General features: G+C 36.3%; 1 protein-coding gene across 40 annotated transcripts in view; it reads right to left on the reverse strand.

Moving 5' to 3' along the window:
- The window catches only part of CLASP2 (cytoplasmic linker associated protein 2), a 172,103-nt gene that overhangs the window by 110,299 nt on the left and 43,601 nt on the right, over positions 1-18,203 (reverse strand). For 28 of the 40 annotated variants that reach the window (XM_070455349.1, XM_070455346.1, XM_070455364.1 and 25 more), the window contains one exon: positions 3,506-3,652. In XM_070455349.1, the coding sequence (XP_070311450.1) occupies positions 3,506-3,652 (147 nt within the window). Of the gene's footprint in view, positions 1-3,505; positions 3,653-3,872; positions 3,947-4,040; positions 4,246-18,203 lie in introns of those variants that run through there. The other 12 variants (XM_070455358.1, XM_070455359.1, XM_070455356.1 and 9 more) reach the window with 4 other exon arrangements.

Genomic DNA, 18,203 nt, shown 5'->3' on the forward strand with positions numbered 1-18,203 from the left:
AAAACTTGTTTTATTAAATTCAAGGTTTAAATGAAAACATACATAAAAAGTCCCTAGTTTTTTTGAAAAAAATTACTAAAATACTATAGAAATGTAAACATTTGAAATAATCAAGTACATTCACCAACTGTATTGAAGTCATTAAGCCAAAAGAAGGGAATGTGTTTATCTAAATTCCTACTATGAAGTCACAAATGTTATTCAGAAAATGGACTATTTAAGGGAATTCAATTTATCCTCATTCTAATTTGCAAAGCATAAAGATACTTTTGATATCCACATAATATGGATTTTCATAGCAATGGTATATCGATATGGAGCAACCCATAATCTTTTTAAAAAATTCTCCTTGGTTTAGAGGCCACACAGTATGAGAACAGGTTGGCACATCGAGTCAAAGAACAAAACAAAACTAACACTAAAGATTAAGCACAGGTCCTACTGACTTTAATTAACTGGATAGGTTACTTTGCTAAAAATAGCATACATCTCTTTAATCTGGACATATATCTCTGGGAGAAGTAAATTAAACTCCAAAACTTCAAAGTAGATTCAATCAGGGTTCTAAAGAAGTTCACTTTATTTTTATTTTGGAAATCTTAACCTGAAAAGAAATTTGTTAAACACAGTGAACTGTGATTGGCTTTGACCACTATTATATACCTTTACCTACTGTACTCTTTAAATTAGGAACTAATCATACCTATTTATTACATACCATGGAGTAGCAAACAAAATGCTTGGACTGAATCACCATTATTCCAATAAAGTTATGAGAAATAAAATGTACAGTCTAGAAAACACAATAGTCATAACAGAGGCAGGACAACCCTCAAGTATTTGAAAGCATCACGTTAACAAATAATCCACCTTCTCTGCCTAAATTACAAGGAGCAGATTTTTAAGCAATATAAAGCAAGAATTAAATTATCCAGATTTGAAATGGCTTATAACTTTTATGAAGGATACTATGCCAAACTGAAAGAGCATAAGCAATCCATGTACCTTTTGATTCAGTAGTTTAAAAATTTATTCCAAGAAATGGATGGATATGTGCTGAAATATATACATAAGAGAATGATGGCATATGACAGCAGAAAACATGAAAGCAAACCTAGATATTATTTAGCCATGAATAGTTTTAAATTAATAATTTAAGACAATGAGAAAATGGTCACGGTTAAGTATTAATATAAAGAAAAAAGGTATACAAAACTATACAATGAAGGATGCCATTCTTGCCCTCTTAAAAAATATCTGTATGTCTAAAAATAATTGGAAAAGTAACTATAAAAATAACTGGAACAAAGTTGATTATGTCTTATGTAGTGGTACTGCAGATGGTTTTTGTTCCAAATTTAATCCATGAATATACACTTAATCAGATGCTGAATAATCAACCACGTATCAGGAATACTGTGAAAGGGACTGCTATACCTAAATAGTAAATTTAACTAAATGACTCCCAATGTCCCTTCTAATTCAAAGATTCTACAACTCTAAGAAAACTATCTGCGACTGATTTAAAAATTAGTAAGCCCCTGCCAAGAACAAAAAAGTTGAAAGTTGTATTTTCAAAGGACTGACAGCCAAGAATAGCATTAATTTCTGAAGGAATATCAGTATCTTCTGGCTAAGAGCTTTTTTCTTAGATAGAAAAATGGGCAGTGAACCTAAATGAGCTATGGCAAACAAAAGAAACAAACAAACAAAAAACTGCAGAATGAATATGCTATCGCCAAAATGATGAGGAGGAGGAAGAGAGGAATGAAGGAAAAACGAAGGCGTATCCCTTGTTTTTATCAAAAAGGCTGACACCAAAATAGATAGCATACTCTGTATGAGTGATTAATGATGACAATCCTGAAAGCTACCTACATTCTTCTATCTGGTAGCATTACAAATCAGAGAAGGGAGTATGGTGTTAAGAAAAAGAAATCTGATTTTATCAATTTGATTAACATCAGAATTAAGTGACTTTTAGTAGGTAAACTACAACCTCAACTTTCATCAAAGAAAAGAAAATAAAACATGAAAATCACAGCTAATTATAAACCACCGGCTCAGAGTCACAAAAATGTTAAATATTTTCACCATGCATTTTAAATATTAATCCATTTTAAGTCAAGGCAATTTCATAAAATAAATATCATAATATCACAGATTGGAAACTTATAAGTCAAAATAAAGAAAACATATTTCCCTTGTAATTAGTGAAGGTAGCCATTTGTTACAAAAGTAAGCCACCACAGAATGTCATTAACTTTATACCAGAGATAAGAATCTATAATAGACATCATGTAATAGGATATAATGACTACAGAATGAGAATATACTCATAAAATTGCAAAACAAAAAGAAAATGATTAAAATACTAAAGTATAAATTACTCAAAATATCCAGAGAAGTTATCTATATGCATGCAAATATACATGTATATACCATACCATTTTTTTGCTAGTATTAAAGATATTTAAAAGATGAAATATTTAGAATAGTTTTACTGTGTTTAGAATATCCTATGACGTAGAAAATAACATTTGGTTGTATAGAAAGATCAAGAAAACACAACTTAAAGAACCTGGTCAAAATACAGTTTATTTTTCTTTCCTTTTTGTTTTTAATAAAAGAACTGTAGACAAAAAGAGAAAAAACAAAATCCTGAAGACCATGACTTTCCCACTAGCTATCATAAACAAGGAAAAATCTATTTTCCCAAATTATAATACATAAATTTATTAATTAAAAAAAGAGAAAGAAACTACTGTCTTTTTAGCATTAAATATTTATCCTTTTTCTTATAGAATTCATTATATTATAAAAACCTGGCAAAACTAGCACCTTAAAAATAGCTTTCTAATTAGTGGATGAAAAAACTACTCATAAAAAATTCAAAGATAAAAAAATATGCTAAAAAGTTTAATATGATCAAAGAATATACTATGTGTTGTGTAATTGCCATAAAACCTGGTTTTTCCTATTTATTATTATCTAATCCAGAAAACATTTTTGAGGTAATTTTACTTGACCACCACCCATTTCCTATTGTGACAGATTATTCAATACCCAGTATCTTTAACCATTTCTCCAATGTTAGAGTATTTAAGACTCATGCCCTAGATGAATGTATATGAACATTAGATGAATCAGTACTGTAAGAACTAAAGCACCTGAAAATAGCCAAATTCTGAAAAACCTACTTTCTCCTTGAAAACAAAAAGACCCAAACCCCTAACACTCCCTTAAATATCTTTTAATGGCATCTGAAAAATAAATAATCTCAAGAAAACACAAATTCACATATATTCTGACAGGAAATATCAATATACGATATTTTAAATGTTTTCGGAAAGGCAGTACATTCTTCTGAGTGCTGCAACAGATTCTCTAGCTCTGCAATCTTGCTGCAGTCATGAATAAACATATTCCTCTGAAGTTCTAAGTATGTGTGGCCATATCAAGGGCATGAGGCATGCACATCAGATTTGAAATGGATTTACATTACCTCCAACCTTAGGGCCACCTGCTGAACCAGGCTTCCTTGCACTGTTGACAGGATTTCCGGGTGTTTTAGGTGCAGGAACCTTGAAGGCCGAAGCAGCTGATGATGGCCTATTTCCATCCACTGATTCTTCATCATCAAAGCTTTTATCTGCACAAAGTGTTAGAAAAATGTATTTTAAGAGAACCAAGCTTTGCTCAATTTTCCTCTTATAAGACTCAAAAATCAAAAAAGGTATGTATAAAGTCATTACTTTCTAAGATAGGTAATACAAAATAAAGCTCCTTTGAATAAGCATTTATATAATAACACTATATAAAATAACCCAGTGTAATTTAAAATCAGTTTACAATATTATCTTAGTTCTTACCTAGATATATTAAGTCAAAACATAAAACCAAACACATTAAAGCTAAGAGTAGTAAGAAGCATTTTTCATTTCTCTGCTACTCATACAAGCATTTTCTGCCAGCTCCTCCCATAGTGCATCTTCCAGCACACCCTGCCTTATTTCTTATACCCAGATTCTGCAACTTACAATCACAGATCCGTTTGCAAATCAGTCGCCTCATTCCTCTGAAAGCTCTTAATTTCCCTCACCCTAGGATGCTCTGGATAGTTCACATGGCCAAATACAATAGATTTGATACTAATCAAAGATTCTATCAAAAATAGACAGCAACAACCACAGAACCACCACTGAGGTTTGTGCCGGCATTTTTCTTTCTCTTCCCTGCCCTAGGTGCTGTAACAGCCAATCAGCTACAAGGTGACATCATCTTATGGCAGCTACTGCCAGATGAAAGGTAAAAATTCTCCATGTATTAAAAAAAATTCTCCATGGAGCTGCAATCCTTAAGTCTATAACAAAAATTTCAAGGGTGTTCAATAATAAAGATTTATAAACCTAAATATGTTGCCTTCTCTTTAATCCACATGAAAATTTATACAAAGAGAAAATAACCTTTTCTGCAATGTTTGTTCTGCTGGAGTGCTTATTATTGCATCAGTAAAACACGGAGTATCACAGTGCTCGTTACTGTGCATAATTAACTCTGCAATCTTACAATTTGCTGTTTCTTTAGGCTACAGAAACCAAACTGAACAATTTGTTCTCATCAACGATTCAAAAATATTCTACAAAGCTCCTTTTAGACTATTTATGAATAACTACACTAGTATAACCTCCTCGTATAAAATGATCCCTCCCACCCCCAATCCGCCCTCCAAATCACAAGATGCATGCATTTTACTCGTCTGAGAAGACGGTTTTCTCTAGGACCCTGCACAAACCAACCACGACAAACAAGATGGGTGAGGCAGAGAAGCAGCTTTACCACAGGCTTCAGATCAATATGCCAGAAGCTCTTCCTTTCAGTCTGCATCCCTTGCCTACCCAAACACCCAAATCAGGTAAAACAGAATCATCCCTACAAACCACTGCAAGTTCAAGTACTAAATGTATTTAAAAAAATACCAGACAACTATTAAGACAGTTTTATTTACTGGAAAAAAAGAATCAAATAGTTACCCTAATACAAACCAAATTACATTTCAGCAAGAGTTTTTCTTAAACAGTACAACTTGTAGGAAAAACGTATATTTTAGTTAAAAAATATATACATATTTTAGCAATACGCTACTGGGAGCCAGTTTGGATCAATTAAATTTATGGAGACTGCTCTGTTAAAAAACATTAATATAATCTCAAATAAACCTTTTTTTTTTTGACCACCACCCTATTCTTTAAAAATGCAGCTCAGAGGGACAGAGTATATACACAAATCTACAGAGCGAGAGGTACTAAAACAGTGAGCAGCCAGGAGTTCCCATGGAAACAGGGCTCTCTGCTCCCACACACACACACAAGGACTGAAATGAGTAAATACTTCTACCACTTAAAAATAATTAACTCTTAACATTCTAAAACTATTAGGAAATTAATTTTTCCCTTTTTATCAAAACAAGGAAGAGAAAAGTATGTAAATTAAAGCATACAGCTCAATTAATTTTCACAAAATGAATATGCTAGTGTAACCAGTCTCCAGACCAGGAGATCATTACCAACATTCTGTAAGCACCCTCACTGAGTTGCCCTAAAGTCACTATTTTCTGCCAAAGCTAACTAGTCTAGTCAGTTTTGTCCATTTTTGAACTTTTATACAAAAAGAATCAAATAATAGGTACTCTAGTACCTAGGTTCTTAGCACTTGATAAAATGTTTGGAAGACATATTTTCATTGCTTCAAGTTTTTTAGTGCATGAAATGTGCCATGAGTTATTAATATCCATTCTACTGTTGACAGACATTTGAGTTGTTGCCTAAGATTGTTATAAAATAGTGCTAAGAGGTAAGTAAGGTTAAAGGGTTCTAAAGCTTTCAGTATTAATGTGGAAGTAGTAAACACAGTGATTTATTTTAGGTTGCAGTAAGTCAAAGATGTAACTTTACAAGAGGTTACAAAGATTGTAACCTCTAAGGCAGTGGAACTCAAAATGTTGTCCCAGGCGAGCAGCTGACCATCATTGGGCAATTTGTTAGAAATGCAAATTATGAGGCCCCAACTCAAACCTAGTCAATCAGAAATTCTGGATTAACAAAACCCTCCTGGTGATTGTGATTCAAGATCAAGTTTAAGAACCACATCACTATGGTAGAAACAGACAAATTTTTTCTAAACAGCCACATAGGAAATATTATAGGCTTTGCAAACCTTACATATACATAGGCTCTCTGTGCAACTATCCAATTATGCCACTATAGTGTTAAAGCAATGATAACACGATATGTAAGCAAATGAGTATGGCTGTGTTTCAATAAAATTTTACGTATAAAAACAGGAGGATGACTGGATTTGGCCTGCAAGCAACAGTTTCCCACCCCAGCTTGAGGGTAACCACTGAAATAAGAGTAAACACATACACAAAAAAACAAACCGAAGAAAAAAAATAACAAGAAAGACCTGATTAACTGAAAAAACTAGCAAATGACAAAAGACAAAACAAGAGGATAAAAATAGAAATAAAAGAAAAAGAGGGAAAAACAAAATCAAATATATCAGCAACCAGTTTAAAAGTAAATGAACTAAATACTCCAAGTAAAAAACCAAGACTGAACCTGTATTTAAAAACACGTTGCTTAAATGAGAGATATATTTTACATATAAGGGTCACAAAAAAGTTAAAAGCAAAATGAAGAAACAGACCATGATAAACACTAACCAAAAGGTTTGTGTAGCTACTAATTTCAAACAAAGCAATTTGAACAACCATTACTAGAAACTTTTTAATAATGATGAAGGAGCCCAGCCCAATAGGGGTAAAAAATCAGAACTCTACATTTTTATGCACTCATCTACATTTCCCTTCAAGAAAATTAGAGATAACAAGGGAACATTTCATGCAAAGACGGGCTCAATAAGGACAGAAATGGTATGGACCTAACAGAAGCAGAAGATATTCAGAAGAGGTGGCAAGAATACACAGAAGAACCGTACAAAAAAGATCTTCACAACCCAAACTCAAGTCCATTGAATCAGTATTGCCATCCAACCATCTCCTCCTCTGTCGTCCCCTTCTCCTCCTGCCTTCAATCTTTGCCAGCATCAGGGTCTTTTCAAATGAGTCCGTTCTTCCCATCAGGGGGCCAAAGTACTGGAGTTTCAGCTTCAACATCAGTCCTTCCAATGAACATGTAGGACTGATTTTCTTTAGGATGGACTGGTTGGATCTCCTTGCAGTCCAAGGGACTCTCAAGAGTCTTCTCCAACACCACAGTTCAAAAGCATCAATTCTTCGGCACTCAGCTTTCTTTATAGTCCAACTCACATCCATACATGACCACCGGAAAACCATAGCCTTGACTAGATGGACCTTTGCTGGCAAAGAAATGTCTCTGCTTTCTAACATGCTATCTAGGTTGGTCATAACTTTCCTTCCAAGGAGTAAGCATCTTTTAATTTCATGGCTGCAGTCGCCATCTGCAGTGATTTTGGAGCCCCCAAAGATCAAGTCTCTCACTGTTTCCATTGTTTCGCTGTCTGTTTGCCATGAAGCGATGGGACTGGATGCCATGATTTTAGTTTTCTGGAGCGGTTTTTTTTTTGTGTGTGTGAAGTCGCTCAGTCGTGTCCAACTCTTTGCGATCCCCATGGACTGTAGCCTACCAGGTTCCTCCGTCCATGGGATTTTCCAGGCAAGATTACTGGAGTGGGTTGCCATTTCCTTCTCCATGAAGTTGAGTTTTAAGCCAGCTGTTTCACTCTCCTCTTTCATTTTCATCAAGAGGCTCTTTAGTTCTTCAATTTTTGCCATAAGGGTGATGTCATCTGCGTATTTGAGGTTATTGATATTGCTCCCAACAATCTTGATTACAGCTTCTGCTTCATCCAGCCCAGCATGTCTCATGATGTACTCTGCATATAAGTTAAATAAGCAGGGTGACAATAGATAGCCTTGACGTACTCCTTTCCCAATTTGGAACCTGTCTGTTTTCCATGTCCAGTTATAACTGATGCTTCTTGACCTGCATACAGGTTTCTCAGGAGGCAGGTCAGGTGGTCTGGTATTCCCATCTCTTGAAGAATTTTCCAGTTTGTTGTGATCCACACAGTCAAAGCCTTTGGCATAGTCAATAAAACAAAAGTAGTTTTTTTCTGGAACTCTCTTGTTTTTCGATGATCCAGTGGTGTTGGCAATTTGATCTCTGGTTCCTCTGGCTTTTCTAAATCCAGCTGGAACATCTGGAGGTTCATGGTTCACACACTGTTAAAGCTGGGCTTGGAAAATTCTGAGCATTACTTTGCCAGCGTGTGAGATGAGTGCAATTGTACGGTAGTTTGAATATTCTTTGGCATTGCCTTTCTTTGGAATTGGAACGAAAACTGAACTTTTCCAGTCCTGTGGCCACTGCTGAGTTTTCCAAATTTGCTGGCATATTGAGTGCAGCACTTCCATAGCATCATCTTTCAGGATTTGAAATAGCTCAACTGGAATTCCATCACCTCGACTAGCTTAGTTCATAGTGATGCTTCCTAAGGCCCACTTGACTTCACATTCCAGGATGTCTGGCTCTAGGTGAGTGATCACACCATCGTGGTTATCTGGGTCATGAAGATCTTTTTATATAGTTCTTTGTATTCTTGCCACCTCTTCTTGATATTCTCTGCTTCTGTTAGGTCCATATCATTTCTGTCCTTTATTGTGCCCATCTTTGCATGAAATGTTCCCTTGGTATCTCTGATTTTCTTGAGGAGATCTCTCGTCTTTCCCATTCTATTATTTTCCTCTATTTCTTTGCACTGATCACTGAGGAAGGCTTTCATTTCTCTCCAGAATGTCTGGTTCTAGGTGAGTGATCACACATCGTGCTTATCTGGGCCATGAAGATCTTTTTTGTGTAGTTCTTCTGTGTATTCTTGCCACGTCTTCTTAATATTTCTGCTTCTGTTAGGTCCATACCATTTCTATCCATTCAACTTCAGCTTCTTCAGCATTACTGGTTGGGGCCTAGAAGCCTAGACTTGGATTACTGTGCCCATCTTTGCATGAAATGTTCCATTGGTATCTCTAATTTTCTTGAAGAGATCTCTAATCTTTCACATTCTATTGTTTTCCTCTATATCTTTGCATGGATCGCTGATGAAGACTTTATCTCTCCTTGCTATTCTTTGGAATTCTGCATTCAAATGCATATATCTTTCCTTTTCTCCTTTGCGTCTTGCTTCTCTTCTTTTCACAGCCATTTTTAAGACCTCCTCAGAAAACCCTTTTGCCTTTTTGTATTTCTTCTTCTTGGGAATGGTTTCAATCACTGCCTCCTGTAGGATGTCATGAACCTCCGCCCATAGTTTTTCAGGCACTCTGTCTATCAGATCTAATCCCTTGAATGTATTTGTCACTTTCACTGTATAATCATAAGGGATGTGATTTAGGTCATACCTGAATGGTATGTCTGAATTTGGCAATAAGTCTGAATTTGGCAATAAGGAATTCATGATCTGAGCCACAGTCAGCTCCACGTCTTGTTTTTGCTAACTGTATAGAGCTTCTCCATCCTCAGCGGCAAAGAATATAATCAATCTGATTTCAGTACTGACAATCTGGTGATGTCCATGTGTAGGGTTGTCTCTTGTGTTGTTGGAAGAGGGTGTTTGCTATGACCTGTGCGTTCTCTTGACAAAACTCTGTTAGCCTTTGTCCTACTTCATTTTGCACTTCAAGGCCAAATTTGCCTGTTACTCCAGGTATCTCCTGAGTTCCTACCTTTCCATTCCAGTCCCCTATAACGAAAAGGACATTTTTTTTGGCTGTTAGTTCTAGAAGGTCTTGTAGGTCTTTGTAGAACCATTCAACTTAAGTTTCTTCAGCATTACTGGTTGGGGCATAGACTTGGATTACTGTGATACTGAATGGTTTGCCTTGGAAACGAATAGATGTCATTCTGCTGTTTTTGAGATTGCACCCAACTACTTCATTTCAGACTCTTTTGTTGACTATGAGGGCTACTCCATAGTAGCCCACAGTAGTAGATATAATGGTCATCTGAGTGATATTAGGTTATTTAAAATGAAACACTAAAGGCCAACAACTATAAACACTGGATAAAATGTACATTTTAAAAAGTTTTCTTGGGACTTCTCTGATGGTTCTGTGGTTAAGAACCACTTTCCAACGCAGGGGATGTGGATTTGATCCCTGGTCGGGGAATTAAGATCTCATGTGCCTCGAGGCAACTAAGCCCTTGGGTCACAACTACTGAGCCCAGGCACCACAATTAGAGAGTCCCTGAGCTGCTAGGAAAGAGCCCGTATGCCACACTAAGCACCAACACAACCAAAAGCAAAACAAATAAAAACAACAAACACTTGTTAAAAAATTAAATTAAAAACTCTTCTTAATAACCTGACAAACAGTAAGAAATACAAAGACAAAACTTATACTTTTGAAGGTCTATAGGGCAAAGGAAGCAGAATTTAAGACTCACATTAAGATATAAAATATTAACGGACTTTTTCCACCAAAAACTGGTGTACCAAATGACCACACTTGCAAGGTTAAAGTGAACCGAAAATAAACCCTTACCCTCTCACAGTCTTTTATTCTTTTCAAACTTTTCTCAAAAGAGAGCAATAGAGAAAAAATCAGGAGGACTTCATTAAGGTCAACTGCTTGGACAGCTGAAACACTCAAGGCCCTTAAACTCAGTAGGCTCACACTAGTAGTACTCCCAAGCAACAGCCAAAGCAAATGCAGAATTTTCCTGGAAGAAAGTCTCTGGCCCACAAATTTATACCAATGGCTCTTTCATGCTGATGTATGGTAGAAACCAACACAACACTGTAAAGCAATTAGTCTCCAATTAAAAATAGATAAAAAATTTTTTAGAAGTCTCTAGCCTCATATTATTTGCACAAATAAATTTCCAAAGTTCACTTGGCATGACAGGAAACAAGACACCATGAGAAAGAATAAACAGAAAGAAACAGACAGCAGGAATGGATCCCAGAATTATCAAGATCCTACCTAGCATTCCAAATTCAAATCTGAGAACTGTTAAGCATAGACTATGAAGCATCTATATTTGGAAGTTTTTACTAAACAAGCTTGAAAATAACTTTAGGTGTCAGAAAAATATTTTACAAAGTGGACACAGATTGAAGAAAAAAAAAAACAACCAAATAGAACTTCTAAAAATAAAAATGCAATAATTGAAATTTAAATTCAGTAGGCAGGCATAATAATAGACTAGACACAGCTCAAGAGATCATTAGTGAACTAAAAGAAAAATCAGAAAAAAAAAAATCACCTAGGATATACACAGTATGTACTTTAATATTTACTGAATAAACAAAAAAAGAATCAAATACAAAAAGCAACCTACAAATCAGGATTATGCTGGCACTTCTGTTCTCACGTCAATGTTTCAAAATGACAACACTATGGTTTGGTGCATAAACTGAAAAGGATGAATATATTAAAAAGAACTAGGAGACAGAAACTAATAAAGTGAGTAGGCTGCAGTGGTAATACGCATGATGGAAAAGGAGAGAAGGTCATAAGAGTAGGTGATGAGATGAAGATGGAAGAGGAGGAGACTGGGAAGAAGAGGTGGTGACAGAAGGGAGGAGGGGGAGAAATAACAGGGAAGGAGAAGAAAGAGAGGGAAGCAGAGAAGAAGGAAATGGAGGCGGAGAAAAGAGGAGGAAGGGGATAAGAAAAAGGACAGGGGGAGGGCCAGGCAGAAATTGAGGAGGAGGGAAAAAAGAAGCCCAAGTTCGATAAGGCTTTACCTTTTGTTTCCTGCACTCAACATTTGCAAACAGTCCTCTGTTTGCAAACTGAGGTATTACAGGCCCACAATTCTGTATCTGTATTCCTGAAAGCCAAAAAGCTCTGGAAATCCAGTTTCAGCCTGTTTTGTCTTTTTAAATTCTTTTGGTGGCAAAATGTGAACTGATTTGAACTCAGTTTATAGCAAGATATGATGCGATTTGATAAGACTATTTATTGTCTTTATTTTACTCACTGTGAATTTGCATACATTTGACTGCAAAATATATTAATGTACTTGATTACAAGGGACAGTCTCAGACCAAGCTAGAGTTGTTATATAAAGACGCATGGTGTATGACCATATTAATTTTTCTATACTCTGATGTATTCTGAATTCCAAAACACAACTGGTCTACAAGGTTTCCGATAAGAAATAGTAAATTCATATTACCATAAGTCCCTTCCCTTTCTCCTTCCAATGAAAGTCATATATTTTATATGGCTATTTAAATATTCTACTTCACTTTTATGGGTACATATATACCAAAATCTGAAATTTCTGCTTCTGAATCCATATAAAATATGATTAAAAACTTCTCCATTTTACATGGCAAATGAAAGAGCGAGCCAAACCTTTATATCATTTCTCAAAAAAAGGAATTAACTGGGTGTGGATTTTCTTCAGTAAACCAACCGATTCAGTTAAGAACCCACATCACGGATTTTCATGTGCAAAACACACTGTTTCAAATTAAGTAGTTTCTTACACCAAAGTTCCTTTTTTCAATTGAAGCTATATCCTTCCTTATTTTAATTAAAACAACGAGTAAAAGGACTTTGGATTGCTAAACTGTTTTACACTCTTGCATACCAGTTATGACAATGATCATAGCTAAATTAGCAACTGAGATTAGGAAACAATAATCCAAAACATTTTGGTTGTCCACTCTCCTCTCAGCTGTTACAACAAGACACTCTCCTTGGCTTCCCTCTGACCTCACAAGTCCCTGTAGCTCAGTATCTTTCTCCTCCACTCAGCTACTAAATGGTGAATATCCTCTTCTCCAGATAATACACTTCATGAGTAGTTTCATCCGTTCTCAATAGTTTTAAACATCTTCTGTATATGTTGGCAACTCTCAAATGTTTTTTCTTCAACAAATAAATGGCAAGTGGAGAAAAAGAAAAAGATATGAATGAAGGATTAAGAGATCTATTAACAACTGCAATGGTGAACCTTGTTTGAATCCCAATTCAAACCTTCAGATTATCTGAAGAACTATGGGGAGAAGTTTGTGACATTGTACAGGAGGCAGTGATCAAGACCCTCCCTAAGAAAAACAAATACAAAAAGGCAACATGGTTGTCTGAGGAGGCCTTATAAATACCTGAGAAAGGAAGAGAAGCGAAAGGTAAAGGAGAAAAGGAAAGATATATCCATTTGAATGCAGAGTTCCAAAGACAGATATGAAAGCATTCCTCAGTGATCAATGCAAAAAAATAGAGGAAAACAAGAGAAAGAGAAAGACAAGAGGTCTCTTGAAGAAAATCAGAGATACCAAGGGAACATTTCATGCACGATAAAGGACAGAAATGCTATGGACCCAACAGAAGCAGAGAATATCAAGAAGAGGTGGCAAGAATACAAAGAAGAACTATATAAAAAGATCTTCATGACCCAGATAACCACGATGGTGTGATCACTCACCTAGAGCCAGACATCCTGGAATGTGAAGTCAAGTGGGCCTTAGGAAACATCACTATGAACAAAGCTAGTCGAGGTGATGGAATTCCAGTTGAGCTATTTCAAATCCTAAAAGATGATGCTATGGAAGTGCTGCACTCAATATGCCAGCAAATTTGGAAAACTCAGCAGTGGCCACAGGACTGGAAAAGTTCAGTTTTCATTCCAATTCCAAAGAAAGACAATGCCAAAGAATGTTCAAACTACTGCACAATTGCACTCATCTCACATGGTAGTAAAGTAATGCTCAAAGTTCTCCAAGCCCAGCTTTAACAGTGTGTGAACCATGAACTTCCAGATGTTCAAGCTGGATTTGGAAAACGCAGAGGAACCAGAGATCAAATTGCCAACATCCACTGGATCATCAAAAAAGCAAAAGAGTTCCAGAAAAACATCTACTTCTGCTTTATTGATATGCCAAAGCCTCCAACTGTGTGGCTCACAACAAACTGTGGAAAATTTTTCAAGAGATGGGAATACCAAATCACCTGACCTGCCTCCTGAGAAATCTGTATGTAGGTCAAGAAGCAATAGTTAGAACTGGACATGGAACAACAGACAGGTTCCAAATTGGGAAAGGAGTACGTCAAGGCTGTCTATTGTCACCCTGCTTATTTAACTTATATGCAGAGTACATCATGAGAAATGCCAGGCTGGACTGGATGAAGCACAAGCTGGAATCAAAATTTCTGGGAGAAATATCGATAACCTCAGATATGCAGATGACACTACCCTTATGGCAGAAAGCGAAGAACTAAAGAGCCTCTTGATGAAAGTGAAAGAGGAGAGTGAAAATGTTGGTTTAAAACTCAACATGCTAGACAAAGATCTTTTTAAAAAGTAAAAATTTCTGCCAAACCGTTAATGGTCAAAAAAAAAAAACTCAACATTCAGAAAACTAAGATCATGGCATCCAGTCCCATCATTCGCAAACAGACAGCGAAACAATGGAAACAGTGAGAGACTTGATCTTTGGGGGTTCCAAAATCACTGCAGATGGCGACTGCAGCCATGAAATTAAAAGACGCCTGCTCCTTGGAAGAAAAGCTGTGATTAACCTAGATAGCATGTTAAAAAGCAGAGACATTACTTTGCCAACAAACGTCTGACTAGTCAAAGCTATAGTGTTTCCAGTAGTCATGTATGGATGTGAGAGTTGGACTGTAAAGAAAGCTGAGCTTCGAAGAATTGATGCTTTTGAACTGTGGTGTTGGAGAAGACTCTTGAGAGTTCCTTGGACTGCAAGGAGATCAAACCAGTCAATCTTAAAGGAAATGAGTCCTGAATATTCATTGGAAGGACTGATGCTGAAGCTGAAGCTCCAATACTTTGGCCACCTGATGTGAAGAACTGACTCACTGGAAAAGACCCTGATGCTGGGAAAGACTGAAGGCAGGAGGAGAAGGGGATAACAGATGAGATGGTTGGATGGCATCACTGACTGGATGGACGTGAGTTTGAGTAAGCTCCAGGAGTTGGTGATGGACAGGGAAGCCTGGCACGCTGCAGTCCATGGGGTTGCAAAGAATCGGACACGATTGAGTCCAAACGACGGTTTGAACTCAAACCGTCAAAAGGTATGTATGGAACAATCACAGAAATGTGAACACTGAGTATTTGATACTGTGGGTTAATTATTTTAGATGTGGAAATGGTCTTATAATTGTTTTATAAAGAGATGTTTACTTTATTTTACATATATGAAGGAGTGCGTGTGCAAACAAACACATCCCAGTCCAGCAGGAGAATAAGGCTGGAGCAGACAGGTAGGGATACAGATGAATAAAGATCGGCTATGTACTGATAATTTCTTGAAGCTGGGTAATGGGTGGTGAGGGAGGTTTGTTGTAACATATTCTCTATTTCTGGGTATATTTGAAATATTTCCTTAAGATAATTGTGGTAATTTGAATCATTTTACTCTCTTGCTCAAGACCCTACAATGAAACCCCAATAAAATGATAAGCAACATCATAAGAGCAAAGAAAATGAAGCAGAGCAGAGAATATGTGAAATCAGCACCTATAGATAGTAACAATTTCCTATAAGATGCAAATAAAAAGGATGGAAGGCTTTTGAAGAACAGTATCACAGAAAAGTTGCAACTCAGAATTCTATGAAACAGCAGAGAAAACTGATGTACCCTGCAGAATGACAGAGAAGGAACAATTTCTAAGCTATTGAGCAAGGAACTGATAAGCAAGGACTGATTAGCAAGGAACAACTGGAAACCCATGGAATGATTCTATCATTAACCTCGTCCCACCCTCAACCCAGGGAGTTCAACATTTTGCATACAGGTATGCAAGTGCATTCTGTAAAATGGAACCACCAGAAAACAAAAAAGTCAGTTTTTTGGACCATTTAAACTTCTGTTCGTCAAAATTAAAATTTAATAGAAGAACTAGATGAGAAAGTCAAGGAAATCTCCCAGAACAGAGAATAAAAGGAAAAAACATAAAACTTAAGACAAAACATAAAAGACACAGTGAATCAACCTAGGAGGTTCAATATCTGACTATAAGCAATTCCATAAAGTGAGACGAAAACTAATCAAGGGGAGAAACTTATTATTATTAAAAAAATAACTAAACAAAATAAGAAGACTTCCTAGGGCTAAAGAAAACCACAAGCTTACAGAAGTAAAATAATCATATTCCAATAAAATTTTTTAAAAAATAAGTAAAATAATCCAACAAGAACAATAAAGAATGCTTTCAATTTAAACTAAAATAAATTTTAGCAAAATGATTAGAAATTGAAAATCAAAGTGCTTCAAAATAAAATAAACACCAGATTTCAATATTCACAGGAAGATATCATGTTCAACAGCACAGTTAATCTTAAATGGTTAACTCTTAGTTATTAAAAATAAAGTCTGTTCCATAAAAAGTTTAAGAGAAGCCAAGAAACTTGGTAATGTCTTAAAATTTCTAGGTAGATATTAACTCACTAGAGTTAGTCACTCAGTCACGTTCAACTCTTTGCAACTCCGTGGACTATAGCCCACCAGGCTCCTCTGTCCATGGGATTCTCCAGGCAAGAATATTGGAGTGGGTTGCCATTCCTTTCTCCAGGGGATCTTCCCAACCAGGAATTGAACTCGGGTCTCCTGCATTGCAGGCAGATTCTTTATCATCTAAACCACCTGAGAAGCTCTATTAAATAACTAGTTAAAAGATACTTGAAGACTCTTACCCTCTTCGTCAAAGGGATCTTTAAAAATTCAAGACTTTCTACTGGCACAAAAACAGAAATATAGACCGAAGGAACCAGACAGAAAGCCCAGAGATAAACGCACACACCTATGGACACCTTATTTTTGACAAAGGAGGCAAGAATATACAATGATAGTCTCTTCAATAAGTGTTATTGTGAAAACTGGACAGCTATATGTAAAAGAATGAAATCAGAACACTTCCTAACACCATGCACAAAGATAAACTCAAAATGGATTAAAGACCTAAATATAAGACCATAAACTATAAAACTCCTAGAGGAAAACATAGGCAGAACACTCTATGACATAAATCACAGCGAAATCCTCTATGACTCACCCCCTAAAGTAAATGGAAGGGAACATCGGTAAACCTATGGCTGATTCATGTTGATATTTGGTAGAAACCAATTCAATACTGTAAAACAATTATCCTTCAATTAAAAATAAATAAAAACAAAAATAAACAAGTAGGACCTAACTAAACTTAAAAGCTTTTGCATAGCAAATGAAACTCTAAACTATTCACATATAAAGGTGAAAAGACAACCAACCCTCAGAATGGGAGAAAATAACAGCAAATGAAACAACTCACAAAGGATTAATTTCAAAAGTATATGAGCAGCTCATACAAGTCAACACCAGAAAAACAACCCAATCAAAAAATAGGCAAAAGACCTAGACTGACATTTCTCCAAAGAAGACATACAGATGGCTAATAAACACAGGAAAAGATGCTTAACACCACTCATTATCAGAGAAATGCAAATCAAAACTACAGTGAGATATCACCCCACACCGGTCAGAATGGCTGATCATCAAAAAAAATCTACAAACAATAAATGCTGGAGAGGTTGCAGAGAAAAGGGAGCCCTCTTGCACTGTTGGTGGGAATGCAAGTTGATACAGTCACTGTGGAGAACACTGTGGAGATTCCTTAAAAAACTAGGAACAAAGCCAGGACGATGACCCAGCAATTCCACTAATTCTGAGGAAATCAAAACTGAAAAAGACACATGTAACCCAATGTCCGTTGCAGTTCTATTTGCAATACCTAGGACATGGAAGCAACCTGGATGTCCACTGACAGATGAACTGGATAAAGCAGCTGTGCTACATACATACAATGGACTCAGCCATAAAAAGGAACACATATGAGACAGTCCTAATTAGGTGGATGAACCTAGAGCCTATTATACAGAGTGAAGTAAGTCAGAAAGCGAAAAACAATTATCATATACTAACGCATATACATGGAATCTAGAAAGATCAAGAACCTACTCCCAAGCAGCAGTGGAGACAGACACTGAGAACAGACGTATGGACACGGTATGGACACGTATGGACACGGTATGGACACGTATGGACACGGTTCAGCCGGGGAAGGAGGAGAGGGTGGGGGGTATGGAGAGAGTACATGTTCAAATAGGAGGGAACATGGGTAAACTTATGGTTGATTTATGTTG

Source organism: Odocoileus virginianus, chromosome 26 (genome assembly GCF_023699985.2).
Source record: "Odocoileus virginianus isolate 20LAN1187 ecotype Illinois chromosome 26, Ovbor_1.2, whole genome shotgun sequence".
NCBI classification, from domain to species: domain Eukaryota; kingdom Metazoa; phylum Chordata; class Mammalia; order Artiodactyla; family Cervidae; genus Odocoileus; species Odocoileus virginianus.